The following is a 24351-nucleotide window of genomic DNA, read 5'->3' as shown; positions in this document are numbered from 1 at the left end:
CATTTGAGGTAACTTAAACAAATTTGCTTGATAACTACATTTTTCGTCACCTTGAAGTTTCCGTCACCTTTTCTACACTGTTTTTAGCTAAATATTTTTAACCATTTAAATGCTCAGTTTTAGCTATTTCAACCTTTTGTTGATTTTTTTTGCTGAATATTTTAACTGGTAGTCTACTATTAGCTGTTTCAATCATTCACTAATTACTCTAAACTATATCAAGCATTTACACATCAGTTTTAGCTACATTTCTACCATTAACCATTACCTCTGGGTAACTTAACTGTTGATTCCTTACTATTACCTATTCCAGCCATTTTATTTTTAGCTAATTGTTGCAACCATCTAAATTCTACTTATAGTTATTTCAACAATTTAAATATCATATTTACATATTCATTATTCTTAGCAAAACATTTCCACCATTTAATGATTACTTCTGGCTTTTCAACCGTTTGTTGTTTTATGCTAGCTGTATGAACCACGTCTTTTTAGCTGAACATTTCTACCATTTAACCATTACATTCATCTTTTTCAACCACCTATTATATAGCTAAATCTTAAGAATTACACAAACTTATCTCATCCATGTAGCTGCAAATTTTAGCGGTTTTATCCGTTTAACCACATGATCATTAGCTATAGCAACCATTGATAGTGTTTTCAGCTAAATATTTTAAGCATTTTGTCATTACCCTGAACTATTTAATCTATTTCACTGTAACTTTAAGCCATATCAGGCATTCAGTAACTTTTTTTACTACCTCAACAGTATTTCAACAGGTTATTCTTTACGATAACTATCTGTTTCATCTATTTATCACATTTAGCGACACCTTGCTAACTGTTTCAACTTGCTAACTAGCTTGCATGTTCTGCTAATCACACCAAACTATTTTCCAGCATGAAAGGTGACTTATGTGAATGTTTTCTTAATCGTAATATATAATAAAAGTTAACCATTTATTCTCCAAATAGCTGATTTGACATGATAATCACAAGTCCAAACTATCTTCTTGCAGTGTCAAATTAAGTATGAACATCCTTAACTTAATTTCTTTAAAAAAAAGGTCACTTGTTTCAAGTAGCACAGTTACATTTGTAAATGCAATCAATAACAATTCCAGTGTAACATAATTTGACTTTACTGGTGACTTAAAATTCTTAATTTCCTGTCACGCCTTGCATCTGTTTTCTATCAGCGTTGGTGTATTTCCCACCACCGTAAATCATGCGTGTCCACAAAACTAAATATTTGTTTTCATACATGTTAGAAAAGCATGATTTATTAAATGACCGAAGGCCCAGCAAAACAGAAGAAAAGAGTGAAAAAAAGAGTCAAGGGCGCCTCTTGCCCTGTCCGTCGTTTCCCCCGACTTCCTCTGGTTCGGGAGCCTAGAAATGGTCTTTCCAGACCTGTCGGGGGGGATCCAAGTCTCCCTAAATCCCACAATGCCCCTGGCTCCCTAAATGGCCCTTAAAAACAAGTGTTTTCTCAAGAGTCACTCAAACATAAAGACAAAAGGCTGCAATAGATGTAATTCAATCAAGCGGGCCAGACAGTTTTTCCAGGTGTTTGAAAGCCTGAGTTTTCATGTGGAGACCCCGAGGTCAAGGACTGAGAACTGGAAGTACTTCAGATACATTTTTACCTTAACAGTAAAGTATGTCAAATAAAATATGATGGTACTCCAGTAGAACGTGCATAAATAAATGATAACATTTAGATGTAATCTTAGGTCTAATTAAAACAAGCAGGGGAGAATGTATAAATAATACAAAGTGCGATCGCTGATATGATTGTGTATCGACACTGGCCCCAAATCAGTGCAATGTAATCATGTGCATATGTACAAGTTCCTCAGCTTGTGATTCTCTTTCCATAACTCTTGAGTCCGACGACAGCGTAACATCTCGGTGACAGCAGGGGGTCAAACAGTTGCACCAGTGTAGAGAGAGATACATCCTCCTGCAGGAGACAAAGACACATGCCCATAAAGCAATAAGAGCCAGCACAACTGAATAAAAAACACATGGATATATAAAAAAAAATCTTCTCATCCCAGTCTGGCTCTGCGTCCGCTGCCGTCCTCGGCTGTATGATGTTTTCTCTATCAAAGATTTGTCTACTGAATCCCCAGACAAGGAATATCTGTGCAAATGCTGTATCAGTTGGACTCATGTTCATGTGCAACATGAAGTTTGTCTTCTCTGGTAGTTAGCTGTTCAGTAGTAGAGCCAAACTTGTGCATCTGAGAGACGGTATGTATGATGCTTTTTTTAGTGGTAAGAATGGGAGGAACAGGAAAACCATCCGTTATTCTAACTTAGGTATGCGCATGCATCATTTCAATAAAGTCACCCCACATTTAAATATTCTAAATTAGCTACTGTTCTTGTGTGATGAACAATTTTAAGCAGTTTTTTAACAAGCAAAAAAAGACACAAACAAACTACTTTTAAATTACAGCAGCTACATCTAATGCGTTTTTGGAAATTTAGATACAATTTAGATTCAACAGCCTGCAAAGGGGCTGTATTACAAAGCGAGATAAATGAGTTAGCTAGGTAAGTTGAGCCTAAAGTCAGACTTTTAAGTATTACAGAAGTGGCTCTCTGTCAACCTGCTGGATCAGTATGCTAACTGATGCTGCAAAGCTAACCTGCTCCGGATGATGTTCTGTTCATCTGCTGTAAGAAGCTACACCCTTTCACCAATTTTTCCCCTGATAATATTCTCTTAAGCGATACAGATTCACCACTGAGGAAGTACATTACATCTGGAAACCTATAGAGCTGTACATTAGCAATGCTGCTGAATGAAGCTGTGCAGCTACAGCAGGCAAACGGCCTGCATCAAATTGCCATAGAACCCTGCATGCATTTTGTTGGTGATGTAAAAACGCACAAGAATGTTCTTATGTTTGGTCCTGCTTTGTTGCCAGGCCTGTTCTACACTGGTGGTATTGCAGCTAATAGACCACAGATTAGAAAATTGATCAGTCCATTGGTGTTTAGCACAGAGAATATTTAACCAATAACATTTATTTTACTTAAATTTGTCCGAAAACGTAAGTGATGAGTACGTATACTTTAATATGGGACAGGGTCAGACCTAAATGCGCTTCTTGAGTGTCATGTTTAAATATATAAAGTTGACAGTTGAAGAGCTGTAATGTGCAGTTGTCACATTAAAAACAAGCAGCTGCATTGAGAGTAGGAAAATAAATATAGTACCTACATGATTAACTACTTCCTATCAGCATTCCTCTCTTGCCTTGTTTTCAGTTTAGCTTTTTGTCTTCATTTTTTCATATCCTTAATATCTCTTTTAGAACGACCTGTTCCTCTGCATTGAAGCAGGTGGCACACCATCGTTCTTTTGTTTCACAAAGTGGGCAGTGTGTAGGCAGCACAGGCTAATGGGATTGTCATTAGTGCTGCAGGTATTTGATCATAAACCATTACTGGAGTGTCACCTTGAGTCTGTGAAGAATTCTTACCACTGGGTTTTCATCACATTTGCAGTGTGGCTTTGTGGTAATACTATATACAAAGAGCAAAAAAAAAAAGTATGTCCTCCTTGTCAGGAAAGAATGATGCTTTTCAGGCGATGGTGTGGCGTAATGACAAAGGAATGTAACAAGTTGCTGTGACGGCCTACTTGCCTGAATATACTGTCTATATGTTGAGTCAATTTCTATACTGCAGAAGGTGGCGAAGGCAAAACATCACTACAAAAGAGACGCCAGGGCCCGGTGCTTTCATCAAAATAAAAGAGTTACTCGTTGGCCTTTACCTTGCGTCTCACTCTTTCATCACAGATTCTAAGCACGGTCGTGACAGTATCATAACGAATTACTTTCAACAGGAAGTAAATAAGTAAAGACATTCATTGTCTGAGAAACATAAAAATCTGTTTATGATTTAGCTCAACAGTTGGCTAGTCATCTGAGTTTGGATCAACCAACTGACAAACATTATCATCCCTTAAGCAACTCTTTTGTTGTATGAGAATAAAATCCTTTGAGTTTGTTCCTAAAAGTGTTGCTCCCTAAAACAATGGTTGGGATGTCTGCTCAGAGGACCAAACGAGGACAACACAGCCACACTGAGTATACATTGCTTAATCGGTGCATCATCATTGCTTTAGCATCACAGCCCCTCAAAAGGGAACACACAGAACTGTACACATAATCTGCGTGATTGTTTAAGACCGAACATGCTTCAGCGCGCTTATCATCACATGGATCACATTAACATACATCCATCACCTCCTCTCTTTCCTCTTTCGTTCCTCCTCGAGGGAGATCTCTCGAAGCTGACCAGTCCTCTTGATGTCACATGGTTTGATTACGTGACCCCATCATGGAAGTCCGTCCGACGCACAATCACACGCAATCAGAACTTCAAAGCGCTCGGATCGTGCGTATCTCATCGCGGTGACTCAGGCTGAAGATTAGCGTGTTGTGTTTGGCCGCGGAAGCATGCGACGAAAAATAGCGGGCTGCTTTTAATTTAGCCGACACCTACGATTATAATACAGCATCAGCGGTGATTCCAGTGTAGATTTGTGTGCGTTCACTTTCATCATCTGGGGTTTAAATTTTAAATCAACGAGCTGTACAAGCAAATCATGAAGATGAGTCCAGCTGAAATACATGTGTTCTTGTGTTTCTAGCACATTTCTATCCATTAGTTTAACTTTTTGCTTCCAAGTAATGTTGATTGTTGTTGGGTGTAGATGCTTTACTATTTAGACCGTCTGTCTTTCAGTGTGACTGATGCGTATTCTAGGCTGTGTTGTGCTTGTGTAGATTTGTTCTGAAGCAACGCTGGAGCAGAGCCAAACTGAAATCATGTAACTAAGATTTGACATTTTGATGAGAGTGCTCTGACTCCAGGGAGTTTACCTGTTCTTTCAGGTAGCAGAGGCGATCGAGGAGGATCAGGCCTTCGATACAGGGAGCAAGGGTCACCTTCAGCTACACAAAGAGGATGAAAGAAAAAGATTAAATTGTTTATTTTGTTTGATATCTGTGTTTTTCATAGCGACCATCTCTCTGGAACAAAGCTGTTTCTCTTAAGACTGCTGCTCATTCTGGAAACACACTAAAAACCCACTATGACTTGTGTCTTCCCAGTAGCTCGTGGGCGATCCCCAAAAACCACTTTACTGCTTTATATCATGAAAGAAAATTGGTATCCTGGTTGACACCACAATTAGTGGCCTCGGAGAAAACCAGAGGCTGCTTTTCTTCCCGTTCTGTACAGACGTTGCTGCATTATTTCCCCACAGACTACAATGATCTCATTTAATGGCGTGTAATTCATTGGCATTTAACGGGAATGAAAATGTTCGACACAAAGTCTAAACAGGTTGATGCGGCGGGAGCAGTGCCACGGGATTAAAATACAAAGATGGCATCGAGGCTGTAGCCGTGGAGTCAACATTAAGCGGGGAGGGAACCTATTCTGACTCACCGGATGTAGACTGCGGGTATAACCCCTTCACCATATGAAACCTCTGAGTAAGCAACCTATCACACTGAACAGGTTTGGGTCTTGCAGTCAAGCAAGCCTGCTTTTTTTAATTAGACAATTTAATGGCAGTGTTCATCTCTCTAATTTAATCTAATTTACTATTTCTGATTTCATCTTACTATTTTGAGGAAACGCCATTGCTGCATTCCTAACTTAGCACAGCCCAGTGTGATTGTGACTGGTTTGAAGAAATGCAAACAAGCCAGAGCTTTTTGTCCCCTATTGAGGTGCAGTTAGACCATTCTGCACCGCACTGTCAGCACTAGACAACAGTCTGGCGAGGCAACATTCAGAGACATTCAAATGATCGTTTTTATGACATCAATTGGCAGTGATGTGGCCCATTCAGGCTCATTTTACATTTTAGTTTTCTATTTTTCAGTACATTTGAAAGCAATGAGAAAAGACACAGAACAATGTTTGACATTAATTGTTAACTTTGTTCTGTTTTTACTACTTGAGACTGTAATGCTTGTTTTTTATGTTTTATTGTCGAACCCCAGGAAGACTAGTCTTGGCATCAGCTAATGGGGATCCCTTTAAATAAACAAATAAACAATTTGAACCCTCCTCCAGCAGTCAAGCAATGGATTTTACAGTCACGCCAATTGGAGAAACCACATGTAAAACTGCAGCCCAACATAAAACTAGAACTGGTTTATTTAGTTATGATCAAGAATACATTTGGTAATGATTATATCGAATGGCTGAGCCTGCTTTAATGTAGTATAGCCAACTTTGAAGATATATTTTTGATAACAGCAGCCATGTTTCCATGCTAATTTGAAGTAAACTTTTAAAATGAGAAAAATAAAGACAAATGTCAATTCGAGTTAGGCTTGTTTTCATGACCTGCTTTGGAATGAAAAACCCAGGCCGCGTACTGTCATAAGAAGGTGGAGGTATAGGCTATATTACACATGGCTTAAATAGAAGGAGCAGAAAAAGCAGTCAAACAAACAAAACTTTGCTAAACTATGAGAGAGATCTTTAGGAAGTGGTGTATCGCAAAATGTGTAATTATTCTTTCATTGTAGCCGGTATTGGCATGCTGTCTGGAAACAACAAAAAAAAACCTTTTCTTTTTTTTGAAAAAGTCAAAAACCACTTTGAGCGAAACTTAAAAAAGTAATTGGGTGTGTTTATCATATGTTGCCATTTCCTTTAACTATCTCTAATGTGATGCTTCGGAATTTAAAATACATTACGAGCTAAATGCGAACATCAGCTCCATTGGGGGAATATTTTGAGCATATTGCCATATGGGAGGTGGGATGTTTCCTCCTCAGTGTATGTTAAAATCTTGGATGCTGTAATCAGACGGGTGTTACAGACTGTTCATATTCAACAGTTCCATTCAAACCTATTGAGGACTTACCATGTTAAAGGCATGCATCTCATCCCTCCTCGCTCTGTACGTTTCATGGTAACCCTCGATGTCGCTGTCTGAAAGCTGAAGAGGGAGAGCGAGGTTCCACGTATGTGAGTCAGAATATGCATATGGGGGAATAAGAAGGAAAGTGTGAGGAAGACTTGAAGTGGAAGGAAAAAAGGGGAAAACGGTTTATGGCTTTTAAGAGTTGTGCGAAACATAAAACAGACAGAAACACGTCATATCCATTCCTAGGATTACCCGGGGCAACCGGATGATAAACTCCTCAACATGCTGGTGCCTGGCAACATCCTAAACCAAGAGAGTACCTGTGTAGTTCACTAAACTGACAAGTAGCTGGAGTTTCTAAATAAAGACCTGAAGCTGAAACTGCAGAAGGACGCATGACATGTTTTCCCAACTGTGTTCCTGCTGTGTGTCTCTGGAAGCCGTGAGACGACTGTCACATTCTGCTCCTCACCTTTGATTCATCCAGTTCCAGTCTGCGCAGAGCACGACGAACGTAGTCCACAAACGTTTTTGTCTTGGAGTACACGTTCCCGACTCGCTTTTCGCTGTGGAACAAACAGGCGTTACTTCTCAGTCCCTGAACACCACGTTTCTGCTCAGGGAAATAAACCTTCACTCTCATGCTGTGTTTTTCCTACAGGACTAAACGATGATGAATAGGTGCTGTTTGGAGAAAACCAATGGATATTCAATGGTGATCTGATGTCCTTCATTGAACTGAAGGTCACAGGGCAGTGGGGAATTCTCAGTGTCATTTAGGAATCTCTGTAGTCAGAACACTTGATAGCGGTGAACTGAAGTCTGCAGAATTTCTTTGTATTGTTCAGCTTAGTCGGGCAGAAGAAATCTAAGAGCTGCGTCAGACTGGCTGAAAAATTCTGATTTTATGGGTGCAAAGCAGAAGTTATTCATGTTTGGGAAGCGTTCCATGGTAAAGTGAATCAAGGACAAACTGAAGTCTGACTGGTGCTTACATACTCTCTCTTCATTGGAAATGCATGAGCTTAAAGCCAATTTTACTAATGATTTTTTTTCTACTAACTAGTAATCTGTGGTTTTTTGGTCGTTAAAATATCAAGGATCCAAAAAAGGAGTCAAAAACAAGAAGGAAAGGAGATGCTGGAAAGTAATAAAAATGTAGAATGCTAAACCCGTGCACAAATACAGGTAGTATGATGCTGCCTGAGGCCATCGGAAATGCACAAGAGCTAAACCTTTATCTGTGTGCTTTATGACATTATGCTCTTATATGTTTTAGCATCTTTATCTCACATTTCTTCAGGCAGTGGCTCACCTCCTTCCAAAGAAAAAGGTGCTCTCATGGCTCTAACACATCACTTCTTCGCTTCAGTCCAGACTGAAATAACTCAAAGTTGCTGTACGGATTTCCATGAAAGTTTATGGAAACATTCATGGTTCCCAGAGGATGCATTCTGGTGACTTTAGTGATCCCCTGGCATTTACTCAACCGCCACTAGCAAGCTGATATTTTTGGTTGCTACTGAAGTGTCACAACAGCGATCTGGTGGGCTGCTGTGAAATCTGACGCATTCATGTTCCCCTCAGGATGAATTGGAAACAACTCTGATGGCCTCACCTTTTTCTCTAGCCTGAGAGGAGAGAGGAGCGCCTCAGCAGGGAGGCTTCAAACAGTTTCACGGTTGGCTCAGTGAGTGGAAGTGGAAAAATACTACACTAGCTATCAAAATAAGATCACACAGAACAGACTAAAAATGTATTTTGGTTAAGGAGACACTTTGGAAATACAGTATGCTCCCTCCAGAAATAAATAAATGCCTTAGGACAGACATTTTTTATGCATTTTGTGCAAAATGAGACTTTCTAAGCTCAGTTCTTGAGTGCCTGTTGGATCAAATAACACAGAAATGATGCCATCATCTGGTCAAACTTCAGTGTGGTCGACACTTTGGTAGCTTGTTTGTTTTTTTTGACCAAATATCTGTTTGGTGCTGATAGCAAATGTCAAAATGCTAACATTCTATACTGACATGGTGAACAATAAAATCAGGATGTTAGCAGTTGTGAACATTAGCTCAAAGCAACACAGTCCTAAATGTAGTCTCACGTGGCCACTGGCGCGTCTGTAGTGTTTAAATAAAAGACCTAATTGACGAACTGTCAGCGCTCATGTCAATTAACACTCTGTTCATTAACTAATCTTTGTTTTTCATCACGCAGGTCTATAATTCATTAGGTCTGACCTGGCGGTTTACCAAAACCTGGTCTACGACTGAGTGACTTTTGTTTGCAAGTCATGGTTCATTTGGAAGCCAAATAAACCAGAAATGAAAACTTTTCCTTTCTGGTTCAGAACAAAGAAAACAAACCCTTTGGACTGCTATGGAAGCTCCGTGCCTGTTCTGCTCTGCATCAATCTCATAAAATACACATGTTACTGTACACAATGATGGAATACGATGTTTTGGGAAAAGATTAACTTGTTGGATCCTCGCTGTGATTTCTCATACTGAAGTCCAGATGTAGGTTCACTGTGTATTACCTTTTATAGGAGCTGTAGTGGTCCCTCAGAATAACGTGCAGCACCGCTCGGTAGAACAAAGACTCCATCTGAATCTGCAGGAAAAGGACAAAGGTATTTATTTGACTTAACGTAACGCAGCTTACGGTGCTTCTCACATTAAAAGTTTCTTATTCCCTTCATCCAGCGTGTTTACAAACGCTTGATGAATATTTCTGACACTTTTCAAACTTAATGCAACACTAGCAAGCAATCAAGCCTGTTTTTGGATTCAGACCCCGCTCCGGCAAGTAATCAATCTTTCCGTGATTGCATTAATATTTATAAACATTCCATATTAATGGCTGCAGGTTTCGTGTAACAGCTCTGGCCTGGAGCCTCTGAGCTCCACATTTCAAATAAATACACTGTAGTCAATCACGGACTTAAAACAATAGCAGAATTATTGGGCCGACTGTCTGAATGCATGCGGGAGATCTCTGATGAAGATAACACAGTTCTGGGTGATTGTCAACGTCCATATTTGCGGTTTGAAATATGCTGATAGATTTGTTTTGATGAGTGTAATGATAGTTTACAGAAAGACATTCAACTCCCATTCTTGTGCAATGATAACTACTAGTTTATGGTATTGATTACAATTAGTATGCATGTCTTACTCACCCCTTGGCCAAGTGAAACTCTCTCCAGCGCCTGTTTTTTTTTTTTTTTTTTAAAGAAAAATGGCAAAGCGTTAAGACAAAGTGTTTCATGGAAAAAAAAATAAAAAATAAAAAGTGAGCTGCAGACACAGAAGAAAAAAAAAAATATTCCGGGCACTCTGTTCAAAAGCTATTCATCCACATTCCCTGCTTACACTCATGAGCCAGAACATTATACCCACCCCTGCCTGAAACCATGTTGGGTCTTTATGTGCAGCCAAAACAAGTTTGACTCAGTGACGCTACCTCTGAAATAGCAATAGACTGATTAATCGGTCAGCCAATTAAATGCGATTTTCAGATTGTCTGCATCGCCTGATTACCGGGGGGGCGGCTAACAAGGGCTTGCACTGGGTCGGTCCACACTGGCTGCTGGAGCCTGATTAGCTACCGCAGCTAATGGGTCATTTTCCATGGTGCAGAGGCGCACTTCCAATTCAGTGAGCCTCACCTCCAGGGCTGTGAAAAGACGACATTTATTACAGATGCCATTATCGGTAAAGGAGAAAGAGGAAAAACTAAACATGTGGCAAACTGAGCAGGAGAGGCAGAGGAACAAACTGCTAAGACATGCCGCTGTAAAATCCTATTTTTCAACCATATGATTAACTATAGTTACCCATCGATGGGCAACTATAGAGTAATCGTGCCCGTGTGTTTGTTTGTGTGTGTTTGTTTTTTTCTGTTAACAGTCTAGCTCTTCACAGGAGAGGAGTTTGAACCTGAAACTTCATACACGACCTCGGTATGGTCCCTTCTCGGAGTGACTAGATTTTGAGGTCAGTACATACATTGGTGACCACTACAGAGGTCAAAGGTCGCATTTCCCAAACAAGCTCTGTATAACTGAAAATGCACAAAAAGACATAAGCTTAGCATACTAACTTAGGAAGACATACACGGCCTATAAACTGGTGGTGTCACATATGACCTTGAGACAAAGGTCAAGGTCACACCAAGGGTCATGCCAAATTTTAAATCCATTATAACTTGGAAAAGGTGTGAGATAAACACATAGTTTCTTATGACAATCAGATAGGAACCCATATTGGTGATGTGACATCTGACCTTGAACAAAAGGTCAAACTCGAGGTTATACATCTTAGGTGCTTAGCCGTAGGCGTGAATTACAACAAAACGCTTCCCCTCTATGCTAAACATTTGTGTAACATGACAGACTCAGCTCTTGTTACATTATGTATCATTGTAAGGCAAAATCACGGCAAGTTCATCCTCAAGTAGGCGCACAGTAAAACACAGAATCAGATAAACATGCATACACTGGGCGACTATGTCCCTCTACTGAGGGCCCTCTAGTTTTATAAGGTTTAGTTGTTTGATTTCCTGAGCACACTGATTTTGTCGACTGCAGACAAACTCAGACGTTTAATTAAGTTCAGGACTTTAGTGTCTCATTTCTTATGCCTATTAGATTCTTGTATTTTATCAGATGCTTTAGAAAAGAAACAAAAAACAAAACGACCCACTTCATATATCGGCATCAGGCATTGAAAAACCCATATCAGTCGATCCCTACTCTAAAGGTCCCCTCAAATTTCCTCCATGTGTCCAATTCTCCCATATAAAAACGCACCGACTATGAGAACCAACTGTTCACTTACCACCCAATATATCCCACATCTTAGCATGCACAACCGTAATGAGATAATCAACGGCATTTGCTTCATCTGTGGGTGGTCAAATTGTTTTGGCTCATCAGTGTACAACCTACTTAACTGTCAGTTAGAGGTTGTTGCTACAAAACCATCCCTGACAACATGTTTTGCTTTTTTTGTATCCACCAAACTCACCAAACACGCCGACATCCTGGCGTTTCTGCCACAGAACCAGGACTGGTCGCGGAGGTACTGACTCAGAGGGAAACCACACAAGCTGTGCAAACACTCTGTTAGAGGGAACAGAAGTAAAAGGATTGAACAGTTTGGTCAATTGGGGTTGAGAGGGAGGGAAGTGGGGTCTTAGATGATATAAATGGATATGAATAGCTACTGAAAGAACTTGGTCTTCTTGTTTTCGATTTACTGCAGATAAAATAGATTAAATCTGAAGTGAGGGAAGACAATCCAAATCACGAGGTAATCTTGCCCTAAAGCTTGCTCTTCCTTCAAGTCTATTTTGCTCTAAATGGGACCAAATTTACAAAATGAACACGGTGCTGTATTCAAAAAGTCCTAAAACTAGCAATTGAGCCCATAAACTCATAAGTAAAATGTTTCCCTAGGGAATAAATCAATGGAGAAGTAGAGCTGTTATCTAATAGACTTTTATACAATCGAATCTCCTTTTGAAACTTGAGCTGCTGCCCCCTGCTGGCTGTTGGACAGAACGCAGGTTTTAATCACAACCAGATTGGCTTCATTTTCAGACCAGGAGGCTACACGCATCTATAATATACAGCTTATGCTACAGCCCAGCAAACGGTTACCTTAGCTTAGCACAGAACTAAAAGCAAGGAGAAATAACAAGCCTTCCAAAGCCATATTATTAATTTTGGTTTTTGTACGGTTTAACAAATGATATGTAGCATCCGATTAAGAGATGCTGGTCGGTGGATTTTGATACCTGTTGAGAGTCAAGCCATCTGTCAACCCGAAGCTAGCCATATGTAGCTTCATATTTACCATATGCATAAAAGTGGACCATCTTCTTGTCTAACTCTCGGCAGGAGATCACACCAGAGAATTTCCCCACATGTCAAACTTTGCCTTCAATGCACGGACATGAAGAGAAATCAATATAAATATTTAAATATTTTGCCTTACAAAGCAGAATTATTGACCTCTGATTATTGCTGTGAGAAAAAAACAAAAAAAAAAACAGCAACATGATCCACATATTTCCAACCGTGGCGCTCACAAACACACACAGGATCCCAGTGGGAAGGTACTGAGTGTGTCTGCTTGACAGCCTGCCATCCTTTTCATGTCATTTCTAAAAGGGTCAGTGACGGAGGCCAAGGAACAGTGAATCCAGAGGGATATAGTCAAAGGAAGCGCTAATAACATGTGCAGCTGCGGATGGTCGGGCGAGCCGCTCTGGGCACGCTAACATGTTAGCCTCACTTCTGCCCGGCACATGGCAGCTGACACGGAGGCAATTGAAGCAGACGAGCCTTTCCTCCGCCTGAAGAGCAGATTACGGTGCGTACACAGAGCTGTTTATAGAAAGCAGACTCGTGTTGGCCACGGAGTTCACATCTGAAGTGGCCATGTAAATACACTAAAAGTCAGAGAGACAAATATTTCTCGTATCCTTGTGTGTGACTGGACACGTAGACTCAGAAATACGCTGGCTTCAGACCGTAGACGCCTGTTTGTACTCATTTTAGAGCAGTTGTGAGTAAATAGCAGGAGTTTTGACTCACATAAAGTGCAAGACATGGATGCTGCACTTAAGGAATTGGCAGATGACATAAATGTATAACTGCCTTCTTTCAGCTCTTCAGTTCCTTTTAGGGTGAGACAGGCCACCACAGGAGCTGGCCAGCAGCCCAGACTGCACTGGAAGGCCAACAGGGGAGAGAAAAGAGTGTGCAAGTGGAGGCCCTTTGTTCGCTTCTTTCAAAGATCGGGCTCGAGAAACGGGCGCGGAGAGGAGTGTTTTCAATCAGCTGTCATGATATCATTTTCCTTGGCTGACGCTGCGACGGGTCCCGATGACGTGAGAGTCGAAGGTCACGCCGTTAACAAGAGATGACGCGATACTGTATCAACTGTAGCGAAGGTTCTCTCTTATAGATATGCAGAGGCTACAGCCGCAGCAGGGAGACACATGTAGACGATTTCGTACCTCGTAAACCGCGGAGTGAAGGAATATACAAAACGGGGATGATATCAGTCTATGATCCGGCGCTTTGGCACCTGCGTTTCCGTCAACTTGAGGCAGCAGCAGACAACAGCCTCCTACATGTGGAAGTCCAGGCAATAAAACAGTGAAGATGAAATACTGCATACTAGCTGCAGAATCAGTCTCTTCCAAATGATTCTAAATAAAAAGGTCAAAAAAATCTCATTTTCAGCGGCCTTAAACAGCCATCCTAAATCCATAAATCCACTCTAATGGCTCTAACAGTGGGTTTTTGAGCTCAACTCAATCTCCAGAAGGCTAACTTGGCCGAGCCGCCAGACTCTCAGCGGAACATTTGACTTGTTTACTATAAAATATGATTATAAGTGTTTATGTCGTTTTATGTGGAAAGCCGATATTTCAGTTCAGATAGGATCAGAGTGATAAAGTGGATGTTGCAGGTGTCTGAGATGGGATCATGGGAAAAAGAAAGAGAAGGACAGAAACAAAAATAAAGACTGTGAACTTTGCGCACAATAGAAACTAAGGAGTGTGTGTGTGTGTGTGTGTGTGTGTGTGTGTGTGAAGAATGTACTGTCACAACTTTCCAACGCACACAAACACTTTGCATCTCTGCTTGTGTCACTGCCAGTATTGTGTGTGTGTCTGTGGTTACCTCGTCCAACAGGGTCAAACTCTTCAGACAGCAGGTGATAGCAGCAGCCCACGCTGCAGACTGCGGCGAGCTCCGGCTTCGCCACAAACATCCTCAGCGTGCTCGGCGCCAAGTCGCCACACGTGTGCAGGCCGACCACGACGGCGTCCTGGAGTTTGGAGAAGTCGGACGGAACAGAAAAAGGAGGTGGAAGGGAGGGGCGGGGATCGATGGGAAAATTTATCGATGATGACGTGCTGCAGAACTGGCACTGCCTTCACATCCCACACTCGCTCCAGTAATGTAAATACCAGCTGCCCTGACAGACTTGTAATTTTAGGAGCTGCTGTGGGAATCGTGCTTTGCTACTATAGCGTATAGCTTTTCTCCTATCTGGGCAACACACTCTACATTTATTCCTTTTCTTTCTGGCTTTTTTTTTTTTTGCTCACCTCCAGCTCGTTGATGAGCTCTCGGAGCTCAGTTTCCGCAGTAACGTAAGACGTGAGTGGTGAAAACACAGCGCCGGGGCTGTCTGTTCTCCTCTGAGCCTTCCTCTCCAGATTCTCCCTCTTCCTCCTCTCCCTCTCCTCAGCGCTGAGTTGACTTGGGGGAACTCTGGGAGCCTGTATCACATCCAACGATAGGGCGCTGAGGAATAGCTCCTCTGTTTCTGGGTTTAGCTCTGAACGCCTTTCCACCGCCGGGTTGACATCTGACGAGCCGATTAACACCTCCTCCTGTGACTCATTTCCTGCCCCGACACCATATAAAACATCATCGTCTCCATTCAGCCCGGGTTTTATTTCTGCCGACTGCTCCTGAGGCGAATGTGTGGCCTGTCCTTGTGTCTCTGCCGCTTTGGCGTGTTTCTGGTACGCCCTGGAGAACTTCTTCAGCTTCCTGTTCCTCTCCTGAGCGCCGTGAGTGTTAGTGGTGGAGGAGTCGATGCCGTAGACCCGAAGGTTGTATTGAAGAGACAGGAATGAGCTCAGGTAGCCTTTCCCTGAGCCCACATCGATCACCTGGGTGTTGAAAGAGAAAGGGAACCTAAGAGTCGCGTTTGGTTTTGACAATGATTTGCACGGCAGCTACGAACAAGAAAAATCAGTCAAGTTTCTCCTAAACAGAGCTTTAAAAACGTACCTGTTTGACGTTACAGTGTTTCGCCAAACAGCCCACCACCTCAGACATGGACTGCACCTCATGGGATTTCTTAGAGTTCATAAATTCATCTGCCTCCAGATCAGCACCTGGGTTTGACACAAGAATCCATCTGTTTGGTTTTTTTTTTAAACACTCAAACTTCAATGTCACATTTGCTCAGGACGCACATTTCAAAGGCCATAACTCAAAACCCATGACAGCATCCCCCAGTCGTGGTCATAATTTGAGTTTCCTGAACAATCCTTGACTGGTTTCCTTTTCTCAGCATGAAACAAAGCGTGCAGACCGCTCATTCTCCCCTACCTGTCCCTGCCGGTGGGATGTCAGAGTCGGCAACGTTCCCTTTGAGGTCCTGCAGTAGCTCATCCCGGCTCATACAGACCCCAAGGCCAGGCAGAGAGTGGGCTTTGGCCGCCCGCAGAAGTTCACAAACGTCAACCAGCCGGTTTGAATCACGGCAAAACCCAAATGTGGTCCCGGAAGGCTCTGTTTAAGGAGACAGATATAGACATTTTTAGCAAAGCTGCACAAAATCGTGATAGGATTTTTAGGTAAATCTCAGTAATTACGTTGTTTTTTCTTTTCGCTTCAACTTTACTTTGGCTTAACGCGATCATCCCACTACAAAGGAGGTGAATGCAATTTTTGTTTGTGCTACTTTGGGCGATGGAGAATCATATTTTTAAAAAGCGAAATGCTTTCCAGAAACAATATCCCTGCGACATTTGGATAATCCACAGATCTTACCACTGTGACTGTGTTTTCATTGGAACCGCTTTCCACCAAATCTGAGTGCCCATAAAAACTGTCTCTGTGTTCTGAAAAAATAAATGAAATCAAAAAAAAAAAATGTGGCAAATAATGCCAAAAAAAATGCTGCTGGGCTTGATGACACCCGAGGTAGAGAATGTTTGTCTTCTCAATTTGGGCGACCCTTTACATTAGATAATTCCTAAAGTCATCATCCATTAAAAATATTTGATTATGAAGATTAGAAAATGACTTAATTAAAACAGCTATTGCCAAGCTGTGAAAAATCCCTTTATCCGGTGTTTATCCTTTCCAGGGTTTTTCCTGGATGGAAGAAATCTTGGCGCCCACCAAAAGAGGTTCAAGTCAGCGCCAAAGGAGAATCACCAGCGCCAAAATGATAAGGACTGAAAATACGTTTTGGTAATGGGGGTTTCATTTACTCAAGCATAACAGGCATCTTCTTATATAAAGTGGTCAAAAATAACAGGATAATACACAGATTTCCTTTAAAGTAAGATCCGTTTCCTGACTGTGGACTGAATATCCGTACAGTCACTGCACAAAGGCTCATTCTGAGTCAGCAGAAACCCTGCTCTCTGTTTGTAATTACAAATTGCAAGTTCTGGTAATAAATTAATCAAGAGCTTCATAAATTATTAATAAACACAGATTTTGGTCCTGAGCCTCTGCAGTGACTTAACAGAAGTGGCCATAGCGGGGTTCAAAAATCAAATCAAATCAGGTTTATTGTCATGTTGCTGTACATACACAGTCGTACAGGCAAGAAGAGAGAGCCTTTCTTCAGGATTGTTCAACCAGCAAGTTTTGCAGAATGCACGTCTAGGATAAGACACTAAATGTTCCCTCTTGCTGCCTCCTGAAGGGGGCGCTGCGTCCATGCGCGCCGCCATTCGTTGAACATGAGGTCCTGGTAGGTCTTCAGGGACACAAAGACACACATGATGGTGTGACGATGGTGAAGCCGCAGATGCTGCCCAGAGCTAGCTGTCTGTCTGTCCACCCGGAATAATGTGGTTCCCTCCAGCTGTATGTCCGTCTGGGATGTTGTCATGGAGCCATGTTTCTGTTAAAGCAAACACTCAGCAGTCCCTCCACTCTCTGTGGGTTTCTCTCAGCAAACGTAGCTCGTCCAGCTTGTTGTTGAGGGAGCGGACATTGGAGAGTAGGAGGATGGTCCTGCTGGTCTGGAGGGGTTAGCCTTTAGCCTTTAGCATGGCTCCTGGCTCTCTTCCTCCTCCTTTGTTTACATTCGCACCATTTGCGCTTCCTTCTCTCTCCGGTAACTGCCGGCGTAGTCTCCAATCGGACTCCGTGTTGGTGTAGTATATCCACATCACAACCGATCGCCGGAATTCCAGCGCCATTCGCTGTCCTGATGGCCAACAAAGTCTCCCAGCTGCAAGTTCTGCGGAATGAACGTCCGGGATAGACAAGACACTAAACGCTCACTTTCATTGTCTCCTGAAGTGGCCACTACATTTATGTGCGCCACCATCACCATGGTAGTTGCATCTAATAAATATGTTCACTACCCGCCTATTATGTTAGCGAGTAATTAACACATCATTTGGTCTATACCTTCAAAAAACAGTTCCAACTCCCCAAAGCAACATCTTCAAAAAGCTTATTTTGTTCGACTACCATATCACAACACAAAGATATTGAATTTACTGTCATACATGACAAAGAAAAGCAGGAGATTCTCACATTGAGAGAAATCAGGCAGAGCTCAAGAAGTCTGGCCTACACGAATATGCTTGAATTTAAATTGTAACTCTGTCAAGTAAAGAAAAATAAAAGGAAAGCATATCACCTAAACAAAAAGTAGCATTTCAGGTTATTATCAGCATTATTATGTTGCAGGAAAATGTAGAGGAGTAGTTACATGACAGACTAGGGCTGCACAATATAACGCTCCGGCATCAAGATTGCAAAGTGCACATGTATAATAGTTATATCGCAGGAATTACAATGTGAAATTAAGCAAAAATAACTGAAACAAATCATGCTAAGAAGTGCAGCTTAATATAAAATAAAATTGCACCACTAATCTACAAGAGAAGTCTGTCTGATGGAACATAATTTACTCTGATTTCAGGGTCTTTGGATAAATTAAGTATATTTTTAACTGTATTTACAAGACGTGCAGTTTGTTGACACGCAGGCTCCTCGGGTGAGCAGCGAAATAGGCGAGGAACAGGAGAGAAACGCTTAAAAGGAAGATTTGGTTGCAAAAAGTAACACAACAGTTGTACAAAAAAGGTTACGTGACAAAAAGCAGGTACTCTGTCGACAGTGTCCTGCAGTTGTTGCCACTGCATTAGGCAGCACAATTTATTAGTTTCCTTTAAATGAGCCCCACAAAGGCCACCACTGATAGTTATTCAAGTCATCTGGAGCAAATTCCTGTATTTTTTCTTTTTTTTTGGCAATATATATCAAAGACAAACATAATATCGCAATGTGAGTTTTTTCCAATATTGTGCAGCCCTACAGCAGACTGAGAGTGAAAGTGACAGTGTTTTTAAACACATACTTCCTAACCTCCAGAGGAGACCAGTAGATGAAAAGCAGCTGAACATTTGATAGGCTACTTGGACAAGAATGTCCACAAAGAATCTGACTCATCCTGCACTCATTTTTTGTTATTTGTACCTTTTCTTCCCATAATCCTCTAATGTTTTACTAACTGTGTACGCTTTTCTGCTTTTGGTAAAATGTTAAACATATTAAATACCCAGTAAGGCTTGATTTAGAATGAGAACCAGCAAATGATGGACTGAAACAATTAATCCATCATCATAATATCTGGAAAATTATTTTCTTTTGGGGCTGCATGGTGGCTCAAAGCTAAAAGATCCCCAGTTAGGAAGCCTTGGATCTTTCTGCGTGGAGTTTGCATGTTCTCCACGTGCAGCGTGGGTTCTCTCCGGGTTCTCCGGCTTCCTCCCACAAGGTCCAAAAACATGTTGAGGTTAATTGGTGATTCTAAATTGTCCGTAGGTGTGAATATGACTGTCTGTCTCTCTGTGTAGCCCTGTGACAGACTGGCGACCTGTGGGGATGAAGCGGTGTACAGATAATGGATGGATCTTTTTTATTTTTGATGGACTAATTGATGAGGGTAAACCAGGGTGAGATGCCCATGACATTTTAGGCACCTTATTGCTGTTTCCAGCATGATTTGCACCTCAACTCCAGGCTAATTTGTACATTGCACCTCTATGTATAGTGTGTAAAATGGGTGAGCTGCTGGACATCTTGAATTTCCCCAAGTCCATGAATAAAGTATCTATTTATTTATCTTGTTCAAATGAATGCATGAATGAATGAATGAATGAATGAATTCATGAATGAATGAATGAATGAATAAGTAAGTAGATAGGTAAGTACATAAGAAGGCCTCAGTACAAAAATTTAGAGGGTGATTAAATCATAATGGACTACAATTTTGCTTTAATCAAACCAAATGCAAAGCTCATTATCTTATACAAACTTGTTACTTGTTTTTTTTATTTTTTGTGTTTTCAGTTGCTGACTTTAACTGCAGCAACAATGTTACATACCACATAGAAAAGTTTTTTTATTATTATTATTTCTTTGTTGTTGTTGTTGTTGTTTTAAAGTTGTGATTATTGCCAGTCAATTAATCAGATGACAACTTTGAGTGTATCTTTATCCTGACTTGTTCCTGTGGAGCACCAGTTTAGCCTCAAAGCTGGAGGACCAACAAATGCAGTTTCCACTCTTTAAATGAAAGGCTTATGTCCACAAAATACTACTAAACTTTAAGAGATGTATTTTAAAAGCCCTTAGCTCTTCCATATTGGAGGCTGTCCTCCATAACCGTCCCGGTGGTGCTGCTCTTGGTTCCGTACCGGCTCCGTCGTGCTGCGGCTCCCTCTGCTGCTCGCTGCGGCTAACGGCTAACAGGACCTCCTGCGGCGGCACCGCCACGAAGCGACTCCACACGTCCTGGGTGTAAAACTCCACCGTGTGGGCGTTAGCGATGTTTAGGGTCATACACAGAAACCGTTTCACTTCATCTATCCGCCGCTGAATGTCTGTGAGGCTGAACGAGGTGGGTTTCATGTTAAAAAGCTCTCCGGACAGGAACTGAGTGAAACATGCGAGTCTAGAGGTGGAGAGCGACAGCAAGGCATGAGCTGTAGAAAAAAAGTGCTCGATGATTTTACAGGATGTATTTATTTACTGTTTATTTGACATGTACATAAAGAGAAACGCAGCATGCAAATTGTTTTCTTTTCTGACTACAGAACAAGTTGAAGTTTTTATATGATAATACTATTGTAATTACTTTTATTACTACTAATAATAATGCATATAAAAAACAGCACAGTGTCAAAAAAGCTAAAAATATATATTTTTGTAATTAAAAAAAAAAAGACAATTCAGAGGAAATTAAAGCTCAGTTAAGATCATTACAAGTTTTTCAGTAAACTTATATTTTTTTAAGGAATTTTAAGGAGATCACTGACGCAGCCAAATGATTTCCTGAAGCCACTCAGACTGCAAATGTTCTGTCCTGTCCTTTGTTTTGTTTTTTTCTTTCTTTTTAAGGGTGGCTTTAAAGGACAAAGATCAAATGTCCACAACTCCAATAATTTCAGACAGACTGGTATGACATTCAGCCTGCCATATATATATGTGTGGACTGACATGTCCAACAATAGGATTTTGTCCCTGAAATTTTCCGGCAACTTGACCAAGACCTTCAGGAAGAGTGAAAGGAGAGTAAATTTAATGAGAGAAGTTAATGAAATATTCCATGCTCTATGTATACAGAAAGGGCTTATTATGCATACATGACAATGTGTACCAAAAATTCTGCACTTAATCAGTGATCAACAAAACTAAAGGTCATTTACTAAAAATAAAATAAAAATAATGTACTTATTTGTTACCTTGACAAGTTGGGAACAATAATTTGTAAATTATTTATTTAAGCACTTTTACATGTATAAACGTGCTGGTGTGAGAATTTACAAATTTCTTCTTGTTAAATAAACCCACTGAAAAATGTGAGCGCGTGTTCCTCAACCGATTACTCCTGTCTGCCTTGTGTACGTCATCACCCAGCGTCCGTAAAGAGACGGCATGCTGCGTGAAGCTACGGACGAGTTGTAAACAGAGCGGTTTTCACGACAAGACTGAGCTGAAATGGCTCCGACAGATCAAAAAATGAAGAATAAGAAGTTTGCAGCGAAAGATGGCAACTCGAAGAAACCCAAAAATACCGCACAGGGTGTGAAAAAGAAGAGAAAATGGACCCCCGAGAATAAAGTATTCGAAGGCAGCGTTAAGGAAGGTGGGTGTTTTGCTGAACCAACACACGAGCTTGTCAGTTAAGTCAATAAGGAGCAGATTATTTGTGTTTGGTTCATTTGCCTACCTGCACAGAGAAAAAGCAGGCTGTTGTCTGTATGTTTTTGCCAAGATAAACATGATTCTTGACTCATTTTATTATAAAACTCTTAATTCAGTCTTGTTTTTCTTCCTAAGTGATCCTGCTGTCAGCTTTACAACATCAGCCTCTGTGATTTTATTTTTTCTTTTCAGGTCAAGGGTTTGCGTTCAAGAGGAAACAGAAAGTCCAACATGAGTACAACAAGCTGCTGCGGAAAGAGAAGAAGAAGAAGAACCCCGAGTCCACGATGCTGTACAAGGAGGAGTATCCAGAACACCTCCGGCATCTGTACGTGGCAGAGGCAGAGAAGCTGAAGAGTGAAGCCTGGGCGAACAGAGTGAACAGGAGTAAACTGCGAATGAAACGACAGGAGAAAGAGGTGCCTGAAACTGAACCTTCTGCACAGCCGACTGAAGCCGCTGACGCCGAAGTCACGGGCGGATCTGAGCTGATGGATTCTGTGTCTGGGAATCCAGAAGAAACGGCAGCTTCAGAGAAAGAAAGGTGAGTCTGTGGACAGAAAACACTACCACACGAACAAGAGAAATTCTAGATTTGATAGATAGTTGTTCATTTCAGACTGTTTGGGAGTCACAATGTAACTGCTATCATGTTTTTTCCAGTCTACCGATGAGCAACCGCATGAGGAAGAAGATGGAGAAGAAGACATCCTACCAGAAGACCAAAGAGGAATTTGAGAATATGAGGGAAAAGCGGAGAAAGAAGAAAGAGGTGAAGTGTTCCTCTCAGATACTTGTTAGAGTGGCAAACCTCATGCGGCCTGAGTGCCAACTGAAGGACGATGTCACACACGTGCAGTGGATCATTACCACACATACATTCAGCAGAGTAGGCAAATTCTGCCCACGATTTTAAAACACGTCTGTGTAAATTCTCAGGCAGCCAAGTCTTGTTAATCCTAAACGCTTCAGTAGAAGATAACTGGACTTCTCTTTTTGGTTCTTGAAGATGTTACACTTCATGCAGGTCGACTCCTGAGTCTTGTCCTGTGCCATATGCTTGTGGAGCAGTTGTTCACTCTCACTTATATATAGGTCTTCTCATCGCTTGAATTAGAAGGGAAACATCTTCAAAAACCAAAAATTTAAGTACTCTTGCCTTCTATTGAAGCTCTTAAGGTCTTCAATTAAAAAGGCTTCTCAACTTACGCAGATACTGGACGGACTGCCCCATTCAAGCAGTGAAGGCATTGCAACACAACAGGCTAAGACTTGATGACAAGCAGCAGTGCAGTCTAAATTTGTTCAAAGAAGTTGCTGCTTAATGTATTGCACCTTAGGCTGTACATATATTCAGTTCTCTGCTGTTCCCACTGTTTGGATCTCTGTGGAATGTGGTTCAAACCTCATGTTGACACTTATTGCCACAGGTGCCACCAAAAAGGGTGAACTATAGATCTTAGAGTTTGCCACTTTAACTTATTTTAAGAAAAATCTGATCTTGAAGACTTCAGATCAAATTGCAGTCTGGCTTTCTGCAGACAAATCATCATTTTGTATTTGTTTTTCTTGTTCCAATTCCAGGAGTTCCTGAAGAACAAGCAGCAGAGAGAAGAAGCCATTCAGAAGTACAAACAGAAAAAGATGGAGACGTATCAGATGCTGAGCAAAAAGACTAAAAAAGGACAGCCGAACCTGAACCTCCAAATGGAATATTTACTTCAGAAGATCCAAGGACCTGGGAAATCCTGAATCAGACCTGATGATGGAAAATGCTGTTTGAGTGTCCTATTTAAAACCGAATGAGGTGCGTCAGGATTGGGCCTTTACTGTGGTAATCCGACACCAAACTTTCACATCTATAATGAGAGTTTTTTTGTATTGTGGTCCATAAAAGCTAATGTTGCAGGTCATTTTAATCCCACACCACAAGGTGGCATTGTAACATATGAAGAGACCAGAGAGGAGGCTGATGCATTTTTATGAATTAATGCAATATTCTTGTAAAGTGCTTTTATTTTGAAACGGGCAATAAATACTACTAAAAGCAAATGGACATAACTGAAACTAATCTTTCATTAATTTAGCAACAGACAAGTTTTTCTTTTATTAGCAAGTAGACACGCTTATAAATCTGTAGTTTTGCTTTTCAGTTTTGATGTTAATGTGCAAGCGGTTTCTAATAAAACTGTCAGTAAGACATTAACACTCAAGATACAGATGTAGTGTTGAGTCTACTGCTGCATTGATAAAGAGGGTTCACTCTGCAGCCCTCTCTGTGTGGCAGCAGCGGGTGGACTCAGCCTGAAAAGCCTCAGGCCGCTTCCTCATGACATCACATGGTTGCAGAATGACTTGTTCAACAATCGTCTGTGAGGCAAGACTTCCTAAACACCGAGCGCGCTCACTGCTC

General features: G+C 41.2%; 2 protein-coding genes across 2 annotated transcripts; one reads left to right on the top strand and one right to left on the bottom strand.

Moving 5' to 3' along the window:
* Window positions 1-949: 949 nt before the first annotated feature.
* mettl25 (methyltransferase like 25) lies at window positions 950-20642 on the bottom strand. Its single transcript, XM_008292825.1, has 12 exons — window positions 20429-20642; window positions 16080-16262; window positions 15756-15862; window positions 15062-15634; window positions 14631-14778; window positions 11959-12053; window positions 10110-10139; window positions 9468-9541; window positions 7398-7491; window positions 6923-6997; window positions 4914-4985; window positions 950-1969 (listed from the first exon to the last, which is right to left on the bottom strand). The coding sequence occupies exons 1-12, from the start codon at window positions 20640-20642 to the stop codon at window positions 1862-1864; spliced, it is 1773 nt and encodes a 590-aa protein (XP_008291047.1). The 3' UTR covers window positions 950-1861.
* Window positions 20643-21659: 1017 nt separating this feature from the next.
* ccdc59 (coiled-coil domain containing 59) lies at window positions 21660-24151 on the top strand. Its single transcript, XM_008292824.1, has 4 exons — window positions 21660-21879; window positions 22131-22482; window positions 22602-22710; window positions 23523-24151. The coding sequence occupies exons 1-4, from the start codon at window positions 21732-21734 to the stop codon at window positions 23688-23690; spliced, it is 777 nt and encodes a 258-aa protein (XP_008291046.1). The 5' UTR covers window positions 21660-21731; the 3' UTR covers window positions 23691-24151.
* Window positions 24152-24351: the final 200 nt, after the last annotated feature.

Source organism: Stegastes partitus, unplaced genomic scaffold, assembly GCF_000690725.1.
Source record: "Stegastes partitus isolate 25-593 unplaced genomic scaffold, Stegastes_partitus-1.0.2 Scaffold836, whole genome shotgun sequence".
Taxonomy (NCBI): Eukaryota; Metazoa; Chordata; class Actinopteri; family Pomacentridae; genus Stegastes; species Stegastes partitus.
This window is presented reverse-complemented; position numbering and strand designations above follow the sequence as displayed.

What these genes read in the sequence shown, in the direction of transcription:
- mettl25 (XM_008292825.1), bottom strand. Translation starts at nt 20,642, where the DNA reads ATGAAACCCACCTCGTTCAGCCTCACAGACATTCAGCGGCGGATAGAT. An exon ending in GCCGCAGCACGACGGAGCCG is followed by an intron (nt 16,263 to 20,428) that starts GTACGGAACCAA and finishes CTCCTTAAACAG; the next exon opens with AGCCTTCCGGGACCACATTT. An exon ending in TGGAACTGGATGAATCAAAG is followed by an intron (nt 6,998 to 7,397) that starts GTGAGGAGCAGA and finishes CTCCCTCTTCAG; the next exon opens with CTTTCAGACAGCGACATCGA.
- ccdc59 (XM_008292824.1), top strand. Translation starts at nt 21,732, where the DNA reads ATGGCTCCGACAGATCAAAAAATGAAGAATAAGAAGTTTGCAGCGAAA. An exon ending in CGAAGGCAGCGTTAAGGAAG is followed by an intron (nt 21,880 to 22,130) that starts GTGGGTGTTTTG and finishes TTTTCTTTTCAG; the next exon opens with GTCAAGGGTTTGCGTTCAAG. An exon ending in AGCGGAGAAAGAAGAAAGAG is followed by an intron (nt 22,711 to 23,522) that starts GTGAAGTGTTCC and finishes TTCCAATTCCAG; the next exon opens with GAGTTCCTGAAGAACAAGCA.